Source organism: Boleophthalmus pectinirostris, unplaced genomic scaffold (assembly GCF_026225935.1).
Source record: "Boleophthalmus pectinirostris isolate CB_2022bp ecotype Guang Dong unplaced genomic scaffold, ASM2622593v1 HiC_scaffold_10, whole genome shotgun sequence".
NCBI classification, from domain to species: Eukaryota; Metazoa; Chordata; class Actinopteri; order Gobiiformes; family Gobiidae; genus Boleophthalmus; species Boleophthalmus pectinirostris.
The window spans coordinates 1,746,534-1,765,158 of NW_026570971.1; the positions used below are offsets into that span (position 1 = coordinate 1,746,534).

Consider the following 18,625-nt stretch of genomic DNA (forward strand, 5'->3'; position numbering starts at 1 on the left):
CCTGTTCTGGTCTTGTTCCGGTCTTGTTCTGGTCTTGTTCCGGTCTCTGTTCTGGTCTTGTTCTGGTCTTGTTCCGGTCTTGTTCCGGTCTTGTTCTGGTCTTGTTCTGGTCTTGTTCTGGTCCTGTTCTGGTTCTGAGTTCTGGTCCTGGTGACTTCAGACGTCCTGAACCCTGCTCGTCCCGTTTGGAAATTAAACTCTTTTTCTCTGAGACGTTTGCTCCACACGGGACTCGAACCCACAACCTCCAGAGAAAAGAGTTCTGCAGTAAATCCTCTCCGCTCTCGTTTTTCTCTCATCCTTCTCTTCTCTTCTCTTCTTCGTTCTTAAACTCGTCTTTAATTACCTCGTCGCTTCGGGGCTTTTCAAACATAATTAACTCTGCTCCAGAAACTTTCCTCCGTCGTTTTTAATCATGAAGGTTTGTGTAACTTTTCTCGTTCTCTCCAGAAACGTGACCTGAATCTTTTCTTGAAAAATGGAAACGTAAATTCCACTTGAAAAAGAAAATCAGTGATTTATTTTATACAAGAAATGCCCCAGGTGTTTTTGGTTACGACGGCCCGATGGTAGATCTGGTTTAGTCCTGGTTTAGTCCTGGTTTAGACCTGGTTTTAGTCCTGTTTTAGTCCTGGTTTAGTCCTGGTTTAGTCCTGGTTTAGTCCTGGTTTAGCTCAAATTGTTCATAAATCGGGTTATAAATCCACTAGGACACAGGGTCAGAACTGGGCCTGTCCCAGAGAAACAGGGAAGTTCCTCCAGAAACTTTCCTCCATCGTTTTAAATCACAAACGTCCGAGTAACTTTTCTCGTCTCTAGAAATGAATCATGAATCTTTCCTAACGTAAATTCCACTTGAAGAAGAAAACCACTGATTTGTCTCAGTTTGATAAAAGAAATGTCCCAGGTGTTTCGGTCCAATAAAATTTTTTTATAGTTTTTTTTCTCGGTCGGAGTGGCGGCATTTTATCTTTTTTTTTTCAACATTTCGTTGGCACACGAGAGAATTATTAAGTTTGCGGTGGCGCTTTTTTCAGGACAATTTATTTTCTGGTTTAGATCTGGTGGTTTAGTCCTGGTTTAGTTTTAGTCCTGGTTTTAGATCTGGTTTTAGTCCTGGTTTTAGTCCTGGTTTAGTCCTGGTTTAGATCTGGTTTAGTCCTGGTTTCTGGTTTAGTCCTGGTTCAGTCCTGGTTTAGTCCTGGTTTAGATCTGGTTTTAGTCCTGGTTTAGTCCTGGTTTAGATCTGGTTTTAGTCCTGGTTTAGTCCTGGTTTAGATCTGGTTTTAGTCCTGGTTTAGTCCTGGTTTAGATCTGGTTTTAGTCCTGGTTTAGATCTGGTTTTAGTCTGGTTTAGTCCTGGTTTTAGTCCTGGTTTTAGACCTGGTTTTAGTCCTGGTTTAGACCTGGTTTTAGTCCTGGTTTGGTTTTAGTCCTGTTTAGTCCTGGTTTTAGTCCTGGTTTAGTTCTGGTTTTAGTCCTGATTTTAGACCTGGTTTAGACCTGGTTTAGTCCTGGTTTAGATCTAGTTTTAGTCCTGGTTTAGACCTGGTTTTAGTCCTGGTTTAGTCCTGGTTTTAGTCCTGGTTTAGTCCTTGTTTAGTCCTCATTTTAGTCCTGCTTCAGACCTGGTTTAGTCCTGGTTCAGACCTGGTTTAGTCCTGATCTAGTCCTGGTTTAGTTTTAGTTTTAGTCCTGATTTTGTCCTGGTTTTAGTCCTGGTTTAGACCTGGTTTAGACCTGGTTTTGGTCCTAATTTTAGTTCTGGTTTAGACCTGGTTTAGTCCTGGTTTTGGTTCTAATTTTAGTTCTGGTTTAGACCTGGGTTAGTCCTGGTTTTTGTCCTGATTTCAATCCTGGTTTTAGTTCTGGTTTAGTCTTAGTTTAGACCTGGTTTAGACCTGGTTTTAGTCCTGGTTTAGACCTGGTTTAGTCCTGGTTTAGACCTGGTTTAGACCTGGTTTATCTCAAATTGTTCATAAATCGGGTTATAAATCCACTGGGACACAGGTTCAAAATCTGGGCCTGTCCCGGGTTAAACAAGGACTTCCTCCAGTGTCCTTCATCTGTCATTTTAAATCACAAACATCTCAAATATTTCTCGTCACGTGTTTTGTGGTCCTGGGTTTAGATCAGGGCGGTGTTTTCAGTCGCAGGTGAAGGTGTTTGGTCCTGGGTTTAGATCAGGGCGGTGTTTTCAGTCGCAGGTGAAGGTGTTTGGTCCTGGGTTTAGATCAGGGCGGTGTTTTCAGTCGCAGGTGAAGGTGTTTGGTCTCAGGTTTAGATCAGGGCGGTGTTTTCGGTCGCAGGTGAAGGTGTTTGGTCTCAGGTTTAGATCAGGGCGGTGTTTTCAGTCGCAGGTGAAGGTGTTTGGTCCTGGGTTTAGATCAGGGCGGTGTTTTCAGTCGCAGGTGAAGGTGTTTGGTCCTGGGTTTAGATCAGGGCGGTGTTTTCAGTCGCAGGTGAAGGTGTTTGGTCTCAGGTTTAGATCAGGGTGGTGTTTTCAGTCGCAGGTGAAGGTGTTTGGTCCTGGGTTTAGATCAGGGCGGTGTGTTTTCAGTCGCAGGTGAAGGTGTTTGGTCCTGGGTTTAGATCAGGGCGGTGTTTTCAGTCGCAGGTGAAGGTGTTTGGTCTCAGGTTTAGATCAGGGCGGTGTTTTCAGTCGCAGGTGAAGGTGTTTGGTCCTGGGTTTAGATCAGGGCGGTGTTTTCAGTCGCAGGTGAAGGTGTTTGGTCTCAGGTTTAGATCAGGGCGGTGTTTTCAGTCGCAGGTGAAGGTGTTTGGTCCTGGGTTTAGATCAGGGCGGTGTTTTCAGTCGCAGGTGAAGGTGTTTGGTCTCAGGTTTAGATCAGGGCGGTGTTTTCAGTCGCAGGTGAAGGTGTTTGGTCCTGGGTTTAGATCAGGGCGGTGTTTTCAGTCGCAGGTGAAGGTGTTTGGTCTCAGGTTTAGATCAGGGCGGTGTTTTCAGTCGCAGGTGAAGGTGTTTGGTCTCAGGTTTAGATCAGGGCGGTGTTTTCAGTCGCAGGTGAAGGTGTTTGGTCCTGGGTTTAGATCAGGGCGGTGTTTTCAGTCGCAGGTGAAGGTGTTTGGTCCTGGGTTTAGATCAGGGCGGTGTTTTCGGTCGCAGGTGAAGGTGTTTGGTCTCAGGTTTAGATCAGGGCGGTGTTTTCAGTCGCAGGTGAAGGTGTTTGGTCTCAGGTTTAGATCAGGGCGGTGTTTTCGGTCGCAGGTGAAGGTGTTTGGTCCTGGGTTTAGATCAGGGCGGTGTTTTCAGTCGCAGGTGAAGGTGTTTGGTCCTGGGTTTAGATCAGGGCGGTGTTTTCAGTCGCAGGTGAAGGTGTTTGGTCTCAGGTTTAGATCAGGGCGGTGTTTTCAGTCGCAGGTGAAGGTGTTTGGTCCTGGGTTTAGATCAGGGCGGTGTTTTCAGTCGCAGGTGAAGGTGTTTGGTCCTGGGTTTAGATCAGGGCGGTGTTTTCAGTCGCAGGTGAAGGTGTTTGGTCCTGGGTTTAGATCAGGGCGGTGTTTTCAGTCGCAGGTGAAGGTGTTTGGTCCTGGGATTAGATCAGGGCGGTGTTTTCAGTCGCAGGTGAAGGTGTGGACGACTCGTGGTTTAAAGTTTAATGTACAGTGTTTATTTTTAGAACTGGAAAAACCTGCTCTTGGAAATCCTGACATCACGTTAGAGAACTGTTACCTAGCAACCGTTTTGTACACTGGGCCGAAACTCTAAACTCAGAAATGAAATGAAATAAAAATAAAATAATGAAATAAAAATAAAATAATGAAATAAAATAAAATAAACTAATTAAACAAAAATGAAATAAAAATAAAAAAATAAATGAAAATAAAAATAAAAATAAAATAAATGAAATAAAAATAAAATAAAAATAAAAATTTATGAAAAAAGCGCATAAATATTGGTTAAACGTGGCGGCATCACCATACCACCACCCCATTATTATTATTATTATTATTATTATTATTATTATTTTTTTTTTCTCCTTTTCTTGTTATGTCTATAAATTGATCATATCCAATAAAAATAAAGTGACAAAAAAGAAAAAAGTGCAAAAACTGCTTAAGGGAAAAGGGTCCGTCAAACGTTTTTTCTTCATGTAGATGTTACTCCTCTGTCTGGAATGTTCCACAGTATGGCATTAAATCTTTCTATCTCCACGGAGACCAGACCGGATGACCAAGAAGTTATTTCCGGGTCAGATCTGTGGAGAGGCGACCCCCGCTCACAGTCAGAATGTTTGTTTTTCGAGGTGTTTTTGAGTTATAAATCCACCTGTGATTGAATAAATGTAAAGTCGAGGTGTTTAAAGTCACACTGTGGGACATTCCAGGCAGAGAAATGACGTATCCATAGAAACGGGTAAAGTTACACAGTGTAAAGAATGACCAGACGTCCCTTGTCTCAGCAGATTTATACAAAACCACTGATTTGTCCCAAAAAATCTGCTTAAAAACGACCAAAACCCAAAGAAACTGTGACTGTACCGACTCAATCTGTGTCAGTCGTTCATTCATTTTTCAAAATAAAACCAAATATAAGAAAACGAAAAAAAAAAATATTTTCTTCATTATTTGTCTCCAAAACCAAAATGAAAAAACAGATAATGATTCGATTTTTCAGTTTTCGATTTTGTGTTTAAATGAAAAATTGAAAAAATGGAGAACGAACTGAACCAGGACTAAACCAAGACCAGAGCGGGACTGAGACTGGGACCAGACCTGGACCAGACCTGGACCAGACCGTGATCGAGACCAGGCCCAGACTGGGACCAGACCTGGACCAGACCGTGATCGAGACCTGGACCAGATACCAGGACCAGACCGTGATTGAGACCTGGACCAGACTGGGACCAGACCTGGACTAGACCGTGATTGAGACCTGGACCAGATGTGGACCAGACCTGGACCAGACCATGATCGAGACCTGGACCAGATCTGGACCAGACTCTGACCAGACCTGGACCAAACTGGGACCAGACTGTGATTGAGACCTGGATCAGACCTGGACCAGACCGTAATTGAGACCAGCACCAAACTGGGACCAGACCTGGACCAGACCTGGACCAGACCTGGACCAGACTGTGATTGAGACCAGGACCAGACTGGGACCAGACCTGGACCAGACCGTAATTGAGACCAGGACCAAACTGGGACCAGACTGTGACTGAGACCTGGATCAGACCTGGACCAGACCTGGACCAGACTGTGATTGAGACCAGGACCAAACTGGGACCAGACCTGGACCAAACTGGGACCAGACCTGGACCAGACTGGGACCAGACCTGGACCTTTTTAGTCCTGGTTCAGTCCAACATCGCAGTTTAAGTCACGTAAACAGGAAACGGTCGTTATCTGTTTTTTTTTTTCCATTTTTCATTTAAACACAAAATCAGAAACTGAAAAAATGAATCATTATCTGTTTTTTTATTTTGGTTTTGGAGACAAATAATGAAGAAAATTGTTTTTTTTTTTTTGTTTGTTTTCTTATTTATTTATTTTTTTCATTTTACAGTTCCTTTTATTTTGCCGTCAGTTTGTCGAGTCAAAATTAACAAATGTGTCCAAAAAAAAAAATCTAATAAAAATCACAATAAAACTGAACATGAGACGAGTTTGTTTTGACGACAACCAGTTTTTCATTTGAGCTTTAAAAGATTTTGTACTTAGGAAAACTCTTGAACTAAAGCGCTCATCGTCCCAGAGCCTCACATCTGTTCAGTTTCTGTTTCTAATCGTCGTGGTGAGTTTTTCTCGTGGTCAGAAGAGTCGACGCTCTGACCATTAACACCAAACAGGAAACAGCAAACAGCAGCTCAGGGGTTTGTTTTAATGCACCAATTAATATTTTTACTCTTCAAAATAAATCAATTTAGACCACAGAGAGCTCCACACTGCCCCCAACTGGACAAACGACCTCACTACTGCACTTCTGTCCGGAACATCTGTCTTTATGTACAAGTCAAACTAAAACTAAATACAGAAATAAAAACAGAAATACTGAAATAGTTCGACAAGTTATACAAATATATAAAAATGGCCCAAAGTTTGGAGTTTTTGGACAAGACAGACGACATTTTAACATCAAGTTTTCTTTTTCTAAATCACAAATATAACGTATTTTTCGGTCTATAAGTTACTCCAGAGTGTAAGTTGCACCAGCCAAAAAAAAAAAAGAAGCATAATGAATAAGAAAAAAAACATACAAGTCGCTCTTTTGGCTGGAAATGTATTTTATAAAATCAGAGATCAGGAGCCGACATTTCAAAAACAAGTTCTAGTAACAATCAGAGGTGGGACTTGGGACTCGTGACTTGGACCCGAGTCGGACTTGAGTCTCTATTTTTAAGACTTGAGACTCGACTTGGACTTGAGCCCTGTGACTTGAGAAGACTCGGTGTTTCTCCTAATAAATAAATGTTTTTATAAAATACTTTTGTTTTTACAGTTGATAAATGTAGAGTTGAATTTTACAAGAACAAACTGGAACATGTCCCTCCCGCCTCTGTTTGGATGAAACTGAAGTACTGTGATACTCAAAAGTACTACAGTACTCTACAGTAAAATATACAGTACAATACAGTACAACAGAGGGAACTACATGGAACATTTCAGTGCTGACAACAATGTAAAATAATAGTTTTAAATCAGATTTTTTCTTTTCTGATCGTAATGATTCACACTAAAATCTTGTCAAGGAATTTAAAAATGAAAAATTTGCATTTCTACAACTCTTATATAAAGATGATATTTATATAAGCGACTGCTCCCTAAATTGTACTTTTTCAGCGTGGTCACATGATCACAGTTTAGTTTAAAAGTCATACAAATTACAAAAATCTATGATATATTTGGTGCTTTAGTTTAAATGTCCCATCTGATCACGTTGTATCTTCTGCACAGTTTGGGTTTTGGAACATCCGTTACACAATAGTTCTGAAATCTTCCTGATTTCTTGGAGACAGTCACAGACCAGGAACTATGAAAGTCCGACTATCGCTCCTCCCCCCGCCCGTCCTGAGAAAGCACAGGCTCCGCCCTCCAAACGTGACGTGGGCGACGAGTGAGCCGCCCTTCCTCCGCCGTCTCAGGGAGGGAGGGGGAGACAGGCGTTAGGGTTATTGTAGCTGTAGGAATAAACTTTTATTCATCATGGAGACACAGCGCGTTCAGCCGCATGTGTTGGACCCGGAATCGGACGAGGACTTTGAGGAGCACGAAGCTCAAGCACCGCGTCCACATCAGCTGAACATTACTGATTGGTAAAGTTTTAATAAACACTAGTAGATCAACTTATTATATCGTGTCACTGGACGAGGCGGTGAAGTGTTTTCTGCTCCGTCAAACCTGTCACAGGTGAATCTGCCGCATCATCGTTGTAGCAGCTTTAGTTCGTTGTCACGTGGGAGGGAGGCAGAAATACGCTGCAATTTGTTAAAAAAAACACAGAATCAATCTAAAAAAACATTTCTGCGACAAATCCAAGGCCCACACATCAGTCTGAGGAGGTAGAAAACTCTGAAAAGTTCATTTTGCATGAGATGGACTTTAAAGACTTGAACTTGGCCAAATGACCTTAAAGAAAAAAAAAAAAAAAACGGTGATGAGATCTGAATTATTAAATATTATTATCATTGTTACAGCGCCACATACAGGTGTGGCAGATGTATTACACCATTTTCACTCAGTGTTGTCGTCTGGACGTGAAGATTTACTGAGCCGTGTGTGGATGCACATTTTTTTTCAACCCACTAAGAAAAAACTCCAGGAGCTTTGTCGTGTGGGCGTAAACAAAGTCACAAGAAACACACAAACCATGAACAAAAGTGACACTTACAGTCCCAAAAGTACAAAAATGTAAACACAGATTTACTCTAAAACTGTAAAAACATAAAAAATATAAAAATACAATCATCTGGTCCAATCTGGTCCAGTCTGGGTAAATTAAAGTAAATAAATAATGGTTTAGCCATGATGTAGTCCTGCTTTAGCACTAGTTTAGTCCTGGTTTAAGTTCTGGTTTAGTCCTGGTTTAAGTTCTGATTTAGTCTTGGTTTAAACCTGGATTTGGTCCCTTATTTGGTCCTGGTTTAGTCCTGGTTCAGTCCAGTCTGGGTCAAATAAAATAAAAGTCGTTGGTTGAAAACCGTCAGATTTGTAAAGGGTAAAGGACTCAACCCGTAAAAGAAAAAAACTCCAGGACGTCGTCGTGTCACAGAAAACACAAAAGTGACACTTACGGCCCCAAAAATACGAGAAAGTAGAAAAGAAAACCACATATGTAACATTTTTGAACCTCCAGACCTCGAGCGTCTGACTGATCCTCCACCAGAAAAGTTCCACGGTGGAGCTTTAAGTCTGGGTTGTTGTTGGGTCATTGGGTCGTCAGTCGGGGCAGTCGGGGCAGTCGGGGCTGCAGGTTGGGGCAGTGGGGCAGTCGGGGGCTGGTTGGGGCAGTTGGGGCAGTCAGGGCACTGGGGGCAGTCGGGGCTGGTCGGGGGTGGTTGGGGCAGTCGGGGCGGTTGGGGGCAGTTGGGGCAGTCGGGGCTAGTCGGGGCTGGTCGGGGCTGGTTGGGGCAGTGGGGGCTGGTCGGGCAGGTGGTTGGGGCGGTTGGGGGCAGTCGGGGCAGTCGGGGCTGGTCGGGGGTTGGGGCAGTTGGGGGGCAGTTGGGGGCAGTTGGGGCAGTCGGGGCTGGTTGGGGGCGGTTGGGGCAGTCGGGGGCAGTTGGGGGCAGTTGGGGCAGTCGGGGGCGGTTGGGGGCAGTTGGGGCAGTCGGGGCTGGTCGGGGCAGTCAGGGGCACTGGGGGCAGTCGGGGCAGTGGCTTGGGGGCATTGGGGCTGGTCGGGGCTGGTTGGGGGCAGTGGGGGCTGGTCGGGGGCAGTCGGGGCAGTGGGGGCAGTGGGGTGGAGGTCTTTCTCTCTTTCTCTCTCGGGCTGCTGGTCTTTAGTCTTTTTTGTCAGAGGAATGTTCTAATCCTCTGGACTCTGGATCTGGGCCAGGACTGTGAGGAAAACCAGGTCAGATCTTTGTGTCCAGTGGCTTTTGTCGGGTCTGAATCGAAGCGTCTTTATGAGGCCGAAGAGGAGGAGGAGGAGGAAGAGCGGGCGCGAGGTCCTACACAGAACCTCTCCTGAACCAGAACCAGAACCAGAACCAAAACCTCACACGGTTAAAAAAGACAAAAACAGAAATAAAAATCATCTGATAGAATTTATTTTTTATATTGTAGAAAACATTTATACTTTTAAATTGTCTTTTTTTTTTTTTTCTTTTCTAAGGATTTAATCTGGATCAAACTTGGACTAAATCTGGACTGAACTAAGAACTGAACCTGGACTAAACTTCTGGACCGCTCTTTGGGACTAAACCAGGATTAAATCATGGACTAAACCAGGGACTAAACCAGGGACTAAACCAAGGACTAAACCAGGACTAAACAAAGACTAAATCTGGGACTAAACCAGGATTAAACCAGGACTAAACCAGGACTAAATCAGGACTAAACAAGGGACTAAATCAGGTCTAAACCAGGACTAAATCCACAGACTAAACCAGGACTAAACCAGGACTAAATCAAGGACTAAACTGGGACTAAATCAAGGACTAAACTGGGACTAAATCAAGGACTAAATCTGGGACTAAATCAGGGACTAAACCAGGACTAAACCAGAACTAAAACCAGAACTAAACCAGGACTAAACCAGGACTAAACCAGGACTAAATCAGGACTAAACAAGGGACTAAATCAGGTCTAAACCAGGACTAAAACCAGAACTAAACCAGGACTAAAACCAGAACTAAACCAGGACTAAACCAGGACTAAACAAGGACTAAACCAGGACTAAACCAGGACTAAACCAGGACTAAACAAGGACTAAACCAGGACTAAACAAGAACTAAACCAGGACCAAATCCAGGGACTAAACCAGGACCAAATCCAGGGACTAAACCAGGACTAACCAGGACTAAATCCAGGGACTGAACCAGGACTAAATCCACGGACTAAACCAGGACTAAATCAGAGACTAAACCAGGACTCAACCAGGACTAAACCAGAACTAAACCAGACTAAACCAGAACTAAACCAGAACTAAACTGCCCTAAAGTTGGATAAAACACGTAAAGCCTAAAATCAGGATTATTTTGTTTGTAGAATCTAAACTAAATATCTGTTTGTTTTTTGTTTTTTTCTGAAACGCAGAATCACTTGAACTAAAATCGATATCGTAATAAAAATTGATTTGTGGAGTGTGAAGTTCAGAGGAAGAAAACAGGAAACGAGTTTGTGGAGTTGGTTTAGTCCTGGAAATTCATCGAAACACGACTGAACTAAAGACTGAACCTGGACTCAACTTTTGGAACTCTTTGGGACTAAACCAGGACTAAACCAAGGACTAAACCGGGACTAAACCAGGGACTAGACCAGGACTAAATCAAGGACTAAACCAGGAACCAAACCAGGACTAAACCAGAGCTAGATCAGGACTAAATCAGGACCAAATCCAGTTGTTAAACCAGAACTAGACCAGAGCTAAACCAGGACTAAACTAGGGTTATTTGGACTAAATCAGGGACTAAATCTGGGAATCTGGGACTAAACCAGGACTAAACCTAGGATTAAACCTGAGCTAGACCAGAACTAAACCAGGACTAAACCAGGACTAAACCAGGACTAAACCAGGACCAAACCAGGACCAAACCAGGACTAAACCAAGATTGAACTGCCCTAAAGTTGGACAAAACCTGTAATGCCTAAAATCAGGACTAAACCCAGACCACCGTTGGACTAAACCAGGACTAAACCAGGACTGGACCAGGACAAGCCTTGGACTGAGCCTGGACTCCACTTGGACTCGTCCTGGACTAATCCTGGACTAACCTTGGACTGTTTAGTGCCTGGGAAACCTGATCCGAGTCCGTGTACTGGATCTGTACGTTATATAAGAACACCACGGAAATAGTACGAGCCGGAAGGACGAGTGTGTAAACAATACACAGAGGAGGATAGTACCGGCCAGAAGGACAAACACTGATTTACAAATAAAATAATAATCTGGTCCCGTCTGGTCCAGTCTGGTCCGGTCTGGTCCGGTCCCGTCTGGTCCAGTCTGGTCCAGTCTGGGTCAAATAAAATAAAAGTTGTAGGTTGAAAAAGCATCAGTGTTTTAAAGGGTTAGTCACATCAGTGGAGAAGACGGTTTAGTCCTGGTTTAGTCTTGGTTTAGTTCAGTTTTAGTCCTGGTTAAGTCCTGGATTAGTGTCAGATGATGTAGTCCTAGTTTAGTCCTCGTTTAGTGGTTTAGACTAAACCTGGACTGAATCTGGACTGAACCTGGACTAAACTAAGGATTGAATCTGGACTAAACCTGGAGTAAAGTCGTTTTGAAACACAATCTGTTCTTTGAGACTAAACCAGAACTAAACTAAGGACAGAACCCAGACTAAACCAGGACTAAACCAGGACTACACCAGGACTAAACTAAGGAATAAACTAATGACTGAATCTGGAGTAAACCTGAACTAAAGTCCTTTTGAAACACAATCTCTGAATTGTTCTTTGGGACTAAACCAGGACTAAACCAGGACAAAACCTGGACTAAACCTGGACTAAACCTGGACTAAACTAACACACTGTTCTTCTTGATTTGTGTAAACCAATTTGCGAACGAAAGTGACGATGACGAAGCTTGTCCTCGATTCTAAAACTTCTTTACGTCAATTTTGTGTAATATTTAAGTTTTATTAAGTCTAACTCGAGTTGTTCTTTTTTTCTTCCAGACTTCCATCTTCCTGTCGCCGCGCTGTGACTCCTCCTCCTCGTCCTCCTCCACCTCGTCCTCCTCGTCCTCCTCGTCTCTTCGTCTTCGTCCTCGCCGCCGTCGCGATGGTTTCCCTGGACCCGTCCGCGGCCGCCGTCCCGCTCACGCCGCTCTCCCGCTGGTACCTCTACGCCATCCACGGATACTTCTGCGAGGTCATGTTCACCGCCGCCTGGGAGTTCGTCGTCAACCAGAACTGGAAATTCCCGGGCGTGACCAGCGTCTGGGCCCTGTTCATTTACGGAACCTGTATTTTGATCGTGGAGCGGATGTACCTGAGACTTCGCCAACGCTGCCCGATTTTACTCCGCTGCGTCATCTACACTTTATGGACGTATTTCTGGGAGTTCGGGACGGGATTCCTGCTCCGTCAGTTCAACGCGTGTCCGTGGGATTACTCCGAGTTCAAGTACAATTTCCAGGGTCTCATAACGTTGGAATACGCCGTTCCGTGGTTCTGCGCGTCGTTCATCGTGGAAAGGTTCGTGATTCGGAAAACTTTGCGGCTGCGGTTCCACGAAGGAGTCGAAGACGGTTCCGGACGGCGGCGAGACGACAGCGCCAACGGGTTTTTAAAAGCGGATTAAGACGAGTTTTAAGGGATGGAGATTCGCGTCGCGTCGTTGTCCCGTCGGAAAGCTGTATCATACTGGAAAAATACTGACGCAGAGGGTTCGATTCCCTCCGTAATTGTCGACTCTGTGCCCAAAAGCAAGGCACTGTCTGGAAGGAAAACACGAACAGAAACTTACCGACGACGGACTTAAGGCTTCAAATCCCGAATCGGCGAAGATCTCAAAACTTAGAGATGTTTTGTAGGGCTAATAACGTAAGGTAAATGACAAACTACTGACGGATGGACTGCGGGTTCGATTCCCAAACAAGGGACTTCGTGCCCAAAAGCAAGACGTCTGAAACTGCTGCTTCACCGAGCGCACACACCTGTATTTTGTATGGCTTAGTTATCACGTAAACTGTAATATTGTTAAGGAGAAAAAAGCTAGTCAACAGAGACAGGCAAAGTAGTCTAAACCAGGTCTAAACCAGGTCTAAACCAGGTCTAAACCAGGTCTAAACCAGGACTAAACCAGGACTAAACCAAGACTTAACCAAGGACTTAAGATACTGACTTCTGTAGACCAAGAACACTGCGATAGACCTGGTTTAGTCCAGGTACATGCAGCTCTGACACTGGTCTGGACTAAGCAAGGTCCAAATCGGGTCTAAACCAGGTCTAAACCAGGTCTAAACTGGGTCTAAACCGGGTCTAAACCAGGTCTAAAAGAAGGACTTAAGATACCGACTACTGTAGACCAAGAACACCTCAAAAGAGCTGCATGTACCTGGACTAAACCAGGTCTGGGCTAATGCCGGGTCCAAGCCAAGTCTAAACCAAGGACTAAACCAGGTCTGACACTTGTCTTGACTAAGTCAGGTCCAAACCAGGCCCAGAACTAAACCAGGTCTAAAACACCTCTGATAAATACTGATTACTACAGACACAAGAACTGCAGTAAACCAGGACTATACCAGAACTAAACCAGGTCTAACTCTGGACTGAATGAGGTCTTACCAAGAAGCAAACCAAGACTAACCCAAGGTCTAAACCAGGACTAAACCAAGACTAAAACCGGGACTAAACCAAGGACTTAAGATACTGACTACTGTAGACCAAGAACACCTCGAAGGAGCTGCATGTACCTGGACTAAACCAGGTCTAACACTGGTCTAGACTAAGCCAAGTCCAAACCAGGTCTAAGCCAAGGTCTATCTCAAGGACTAGATCAGGTCTAAACCAGGTCTGATCCTTGTCTGGACTAAGTCAGGTCCAAACCAGGCCCAGAACTAAACCAGGTCTAAAAAACCTCTGATAAATTCTGACTACTACAGACACAAGAACTGCAGTAAACAAGGACTATACCAGAACTAAACCAGGTCTAACTCTGGACTGAATGAGGTCTCACCAAGGACCAAACCAAGACTAACCCAAGGTCTAAACCAGGACTAAGTCAGGACTAAAACAAGCAAAAAACACCTCTGAAAAATGCTGACTGCTGCAGACAGGGATCATTTACTGCACAAGAACTGCAGTAAACCAGGTCTAAACCAGGTCTAAACCAGGTCTTATCCGGACTGGACTAGGTCTAACCAAGGTCTAACCAAGGACGAACTGAGGCCTGATCTATACAGACCACTGCAATCTGAGAAAACCTCACAAAAGCCGCACTAAATCAGGACTAGACCAGGACTAGACCAGGTTTAAACCAGTTCGCATTAACATATTTCCTTAGAGAAAACTACAAACATGGCTGATAGTTGTAGTCTTTTAGTCTAAGTGGACCCGGAGCTGCTGAACTTTTTGCCTGTCGAAAATAAATCCTGTTCAAGCGCAAAACTTTTGAGATGAAAAGTTTTTAAAATTTTGCTGCAATGACTGAAAATACTGAAAACACAATCTTACGAGACAGAACGCTGTGTAGAAATCGCTGTGATTACGAAGATTTTGTTTTTAAATGTACATAATGTCTTTAAGTATTTTTTAAATCAGACTTATTCTGCAAAATCAAACATGTTCTGGTCGTTTCTTCTCTCGGACCCGATGAAGTTTTATTTGGACTGATTCATGTTTGAGGAATCTTTAATAATCGCTTATTTTCAAGACGCCGTTTTGTCGCTTACTGGGTGATACTCGTAGGTTTGGGCAGCGTCGCGTCGTCGTTTTGGTCCAAATGTAAAAAAAAAAAGCCCAAGTCAGAGCACTTTTAGTCGTTTCAGATCAGTTTTGTTCGGAGGCTCGAGAAAATCGGCTTCAAGTACAAAAATCGCCGCAAATTCACAAACTCAAACACGAGTTTAAACGAGGTACAAACAAAAGAACGTGGTGCAAATGAAAAAAAAAAAAAACAGCGCGAGAAACGACGACAAATGTGTTTTCATCAAACTGCGCCGCAAACAGACAAACGACGCAAAGAACAAAACAATGAAAACCAAGAAAACACCGAAAAATGAAAAACGCTGCATAAAGAGTCGCCACAACCTGCAGGGGGCGCTCTCACTGTCACAGCTCAATGTGGCTTTTATTTGATTATATTCATATATTATGTTTACAAATAATATAAATATCACAGTAGAACGTCGTACGTCATTATACAGCCATATTTATGTTTATCTTTTAATGCGAGAAACGTGTGTCCGTGTCTCTTCCTGTTTGTCGTTTCCATGCGTAACTCTCGAACCGCTCGTCTGACTGATCTCAGATTTGGAGCATGTCATTCCAACGGTTGTTAGGACAAAAAATGACAAAGATCTGGTCAAATGATGAACTTTTGGAATCATGGACACTACGAGTCACATGGCACCGCTGGCCACACTTGGAATCCTTAAAGGTTGTGTGGAGGATTTTTTTTTTAGTTTCAAACTGTCAGTGAAAGATTAAAATACCATTACAGAGACGCAGCAGCTTTGTAATTATGATGACCAAAAAAAAAATAAAAAATGAAAATCTATCAACTGTGGACGTGTTGAGGCCAGATAAACATCAGCCAATAGAAAACGAGGCTCCCTCATTTTCTATTGGCTGTTGGGTTGTCAATCAAACTCCCTAGTGTAACTGACTCGTCGGAGCGCGGGGATCACGTGGTTTATGCAGCGGTTCTTAGAGGCTTTTTCGAACTGTCGCTTCCTCGCATTTCGCACAAAGTTTGTTGCGACGGCGGACGAGAATCCACGACCGGTTCGCCGCAAAAGAAAGTCGGTTTTTGAGGTCGCTGAAAGAAGAAGAGAAGAGGAAAAGTAGCAAAGCCAAACTGAGGTGATTCTTGGAGATCTCGTCCAGCGATGGCGCGACCGAAGCAGACGAAGGGTCTAAAAACTGACGCGTCGGTCGCTGAATTACTTCTAGACAGGAAACTTCAACAGTGATTCTGAACGCGCACAAGGACTGTCGCTGTGTTTCTCTTCCCTTAAAAAAATCCTCTATACAACCTTTAAATTATTAAACACAGTATGTGAATAGAATCAAATAAAAACCACATTACCGTCACAGTCATTTGTTCCCGCTGTAGTTTATCGTCGGTCGTTTTCTGTCTGTCTCATTGGCAGAGCAAGCGAGTTTTAAAATGGCCGCCCATTCGAGTCAACGGGCCGAGCTCGATGTCTCATGACTCCAGATTCGCCTTTAGCCCGTTGAGGTTCTTCCGGTGGCTGTGGGCCGATGGAGCATGTGCAGTAGAGTCTTTTGTCTCGCGGGAACATGCCAACGCACACGAGCGCACACACGAACAGTCTCGCGATCACTTTGACCAATCAGAGCGAGAGGAGTCGAAGCGAATGATTATAAAGCGTTTTTTTAAGACAACTGAAGGATTTTGAGCTGAGAAAAAGTTCATGATCTAAAAACAGGTAAAAATTGCAACAAAATCCGACATTTTGGACAGTTGTAGGTCGATGTCAGACTTGTGATTACATTTCACTCTATTAGAAAAAGAATTTCTCAGCCCAGGGGATTTTTCCGCTGAAGTTCCCCTGAGGGTCACTGCGAAAACTGAAGGCAGAAACAAACTACAACACCTCCAGTTATTTGAATAAATCCATGAGGCGGAGTCTTTCTCTCTCTTCATCCGGTGTGTCTCTCCATTCAGCGGTGACACTGGGAGCGCCCCCTGCAGGCTGTGGCAACTCTATGCAGCATTTTTTGTTTTGCGGTGTTTTCTTAGTTTTAATCATTTTGTTCTTTGCGTCGTTTTTCTATTTGATGACGACATATTCGTTTTTGTTTCTTGCGGTGTGTTTTTTTTTTTTTTTTTTTTTTGCACCTCGTTCTTTGTTTGCGCGTCGTTTAAACTTCTTTCGTGGTTTCGTTTTTGTACTTGGAGCCGTTTTCTCGTCGGTCGCCGTAATATTGTGATTTAAAACGTCACAGTTAGAGCAGAATAATCCCGCGGGGGTCAGAGGTCAGACGTACAAACACTCGCGCAGAATAAGTCTGTTTTAAACTCTTGTTTCTCTAAACCAGTGTCCTGTGTGTTTATGTGAAATGCATGAAAATCACCGTCTTCCAGAGTCTGAACGTTTTTATTTAAATTCTGATCTCACGAGGACGGGACCAAGAAGCGTTTACTCTTTTCGTTTGAATGCCTGTAGTGAGTCAAACTGCATGTCCAAGTGTCACTTTTACGAGACGAAAATGCCTTGCCAAGTTACAAACGGAAACCGAAAAATCTGCGTCCGACTGGAACCAGAAAACGTGCGGTTCGAGGGCGACGAGCTCAACTTTCAAGACACTAATAAGGCGAACTTTTAATTTAAAAAAATGTTCCAAGGCTCAAATATTTCTCTTAAAACTTAAAACTTCCGTCCATTTGAAATCTGAATAAATAAAAATATAAATGTGAACGCAAACGATTCTCAAAAATATCACCTAAGTATGAACACATTTTTAAATTTATTTACATTTTTTAAAGACGTCACGATCACATTTGAGAGTTTTAGAAGTTACAAGTGTTAGAAAAAATAGAAGCTTCATGAATAATAATAATTTAAAAAAAAAAAGACAAAACACGTTAATTACAAAGAGTTAAAAAATATATAACATTTTTACATTTTCAGTGAGAGTGTTTTTAATCGGAAACGTACAATAATTTTAATTTACGTTTAAAAAATGTAAATAATCTGGTTGGATTTCCAGAAACAGTTAATAGAACCTCATGTAGTTCTGGTTCTGGTTCTGTGTTCAGTTGATGTTGAGTCTCAGAGTTGAGACACTTAAAAAATAATTTAAGATGATTCAAATTGGTAATAAAAAAATGGGTCCTGAATAAGTGAAAGAAAATGGATGGAAGAGGATAAAATCTGTAAAATGTTCCAAGTTCACGAGATTGTTTTTTATTTTATTTCACATTTCGCCAAATAAATCAAATCAAATTATTGACTTGAAAGTTGGTGTTTCAGTCTGTAGGGTCTGACTCTCTCTTCTTCTCTCTTGTTCTCTTCTTGTTCTCTCTCTTGTTCTCTCTTGTTGTCTTTAGTTCTTTCTGGTTCTCTCTCTGGTTCTCTTTCTTGTTCTCTTTTTTTTCTCTCTAGTTCTCTCTGTTTTTTTCTCTTTTTGTTCTCTCTTGTTCTCTCTTGTTCTCTCTTGTTCTCTTTGTTCTCTCTTTAAGTTGTCTCTTGTTCTCTCTGGTTCTTTCTGGTTCTCTTTACTTTTCTCTAGTTCTTTCTGTTCTCTCTTGTTCTCTCTTGTTCTCTTCTCTTTGTTCTCTCTTGTTCTCTCTTGTTCTCTCTCTTGTTCTCTTTCTGGTTCTCTCTTGTTCTCTCTGGTTCTCTGTGTTTTCTCTCTTTTGTTCTCTCTGGTTCCCTCTTGTTTTCTTTAGTTCTTTCTGGTTTTCTCTTGTTCTCTCTCTTTTTGTTCTCTCTGGTTCTTTCTCTGGTTCTCTTTCTTGTTCTCTCTTCTTTTTTTTCTCTTTGTTCTCTTTAGTTCTCTCTGGTTCTCTTTACTTTTCTCTAGTTCTTTCTAGTTCTCTCCGGTTCTCTCTTGTTCTCTCTTTAGTTCTGGCTGGTTCTTTCTCCAGTTCTCTCTGTGGTTCTCTCTTGGTTCTCAGTTGTTCTCTCTGTTTCTCTCAAGTTCTCTCTTGTTCTCTCGCTGGGTCTCTCTTTGGTTCTCCCTTCTCTGGTTCTCTTTCTTGTTCTCCCTCTTGGTTCTCTCTCTGGTTCTCTTTTTTTTCTCTCTTTTTCTCTCTGGCTTTCTCTTCTCTTGTTCTCTCTCTGGTTCTTTTTGGTTCTCTTTAGTTTTCT

At 42.9% G+C, this 18,625-nt stretch overlaps 2 protein-coding genes across 2 annotated transcripts in view; one reads left to right on the plus strand and one right to left on the minus strand.

The window, feature by feature from the left end:
- LOC129410510 (zinc finger protein 271-like) overlaps window positions 1-18,625 on the minus strand; it is a 688,773-nt gene that overhangs the window by 588,490 nt on the left and 81,658 nt on the right. The window lies entirely within an intron of this gene.
- tmem229b (transmembrane protein 229B) lies at window positions 11,902-12,845 on the plus strand. The gene has a single exon (XM_020936942.2). The coding sequence runs from the start codon at window positions 11,902-11,904 to the stop codon at window positions 12,421-12,423; it is 522 nt and encodes a 173-aa protein (XP_020792601.1). The 3' UTR covers window positions 12,424-12,845.

What these genes read in the sequence shown, in the direction of transcription:
- tmem229b (XM_020936942.2), top strand. Translation starts at nt 11,902, where the DNA reads ATGGTTTCCCTGGACCCGTCCGCGGCCGCCGTCCCGCTCACGCCGCTC.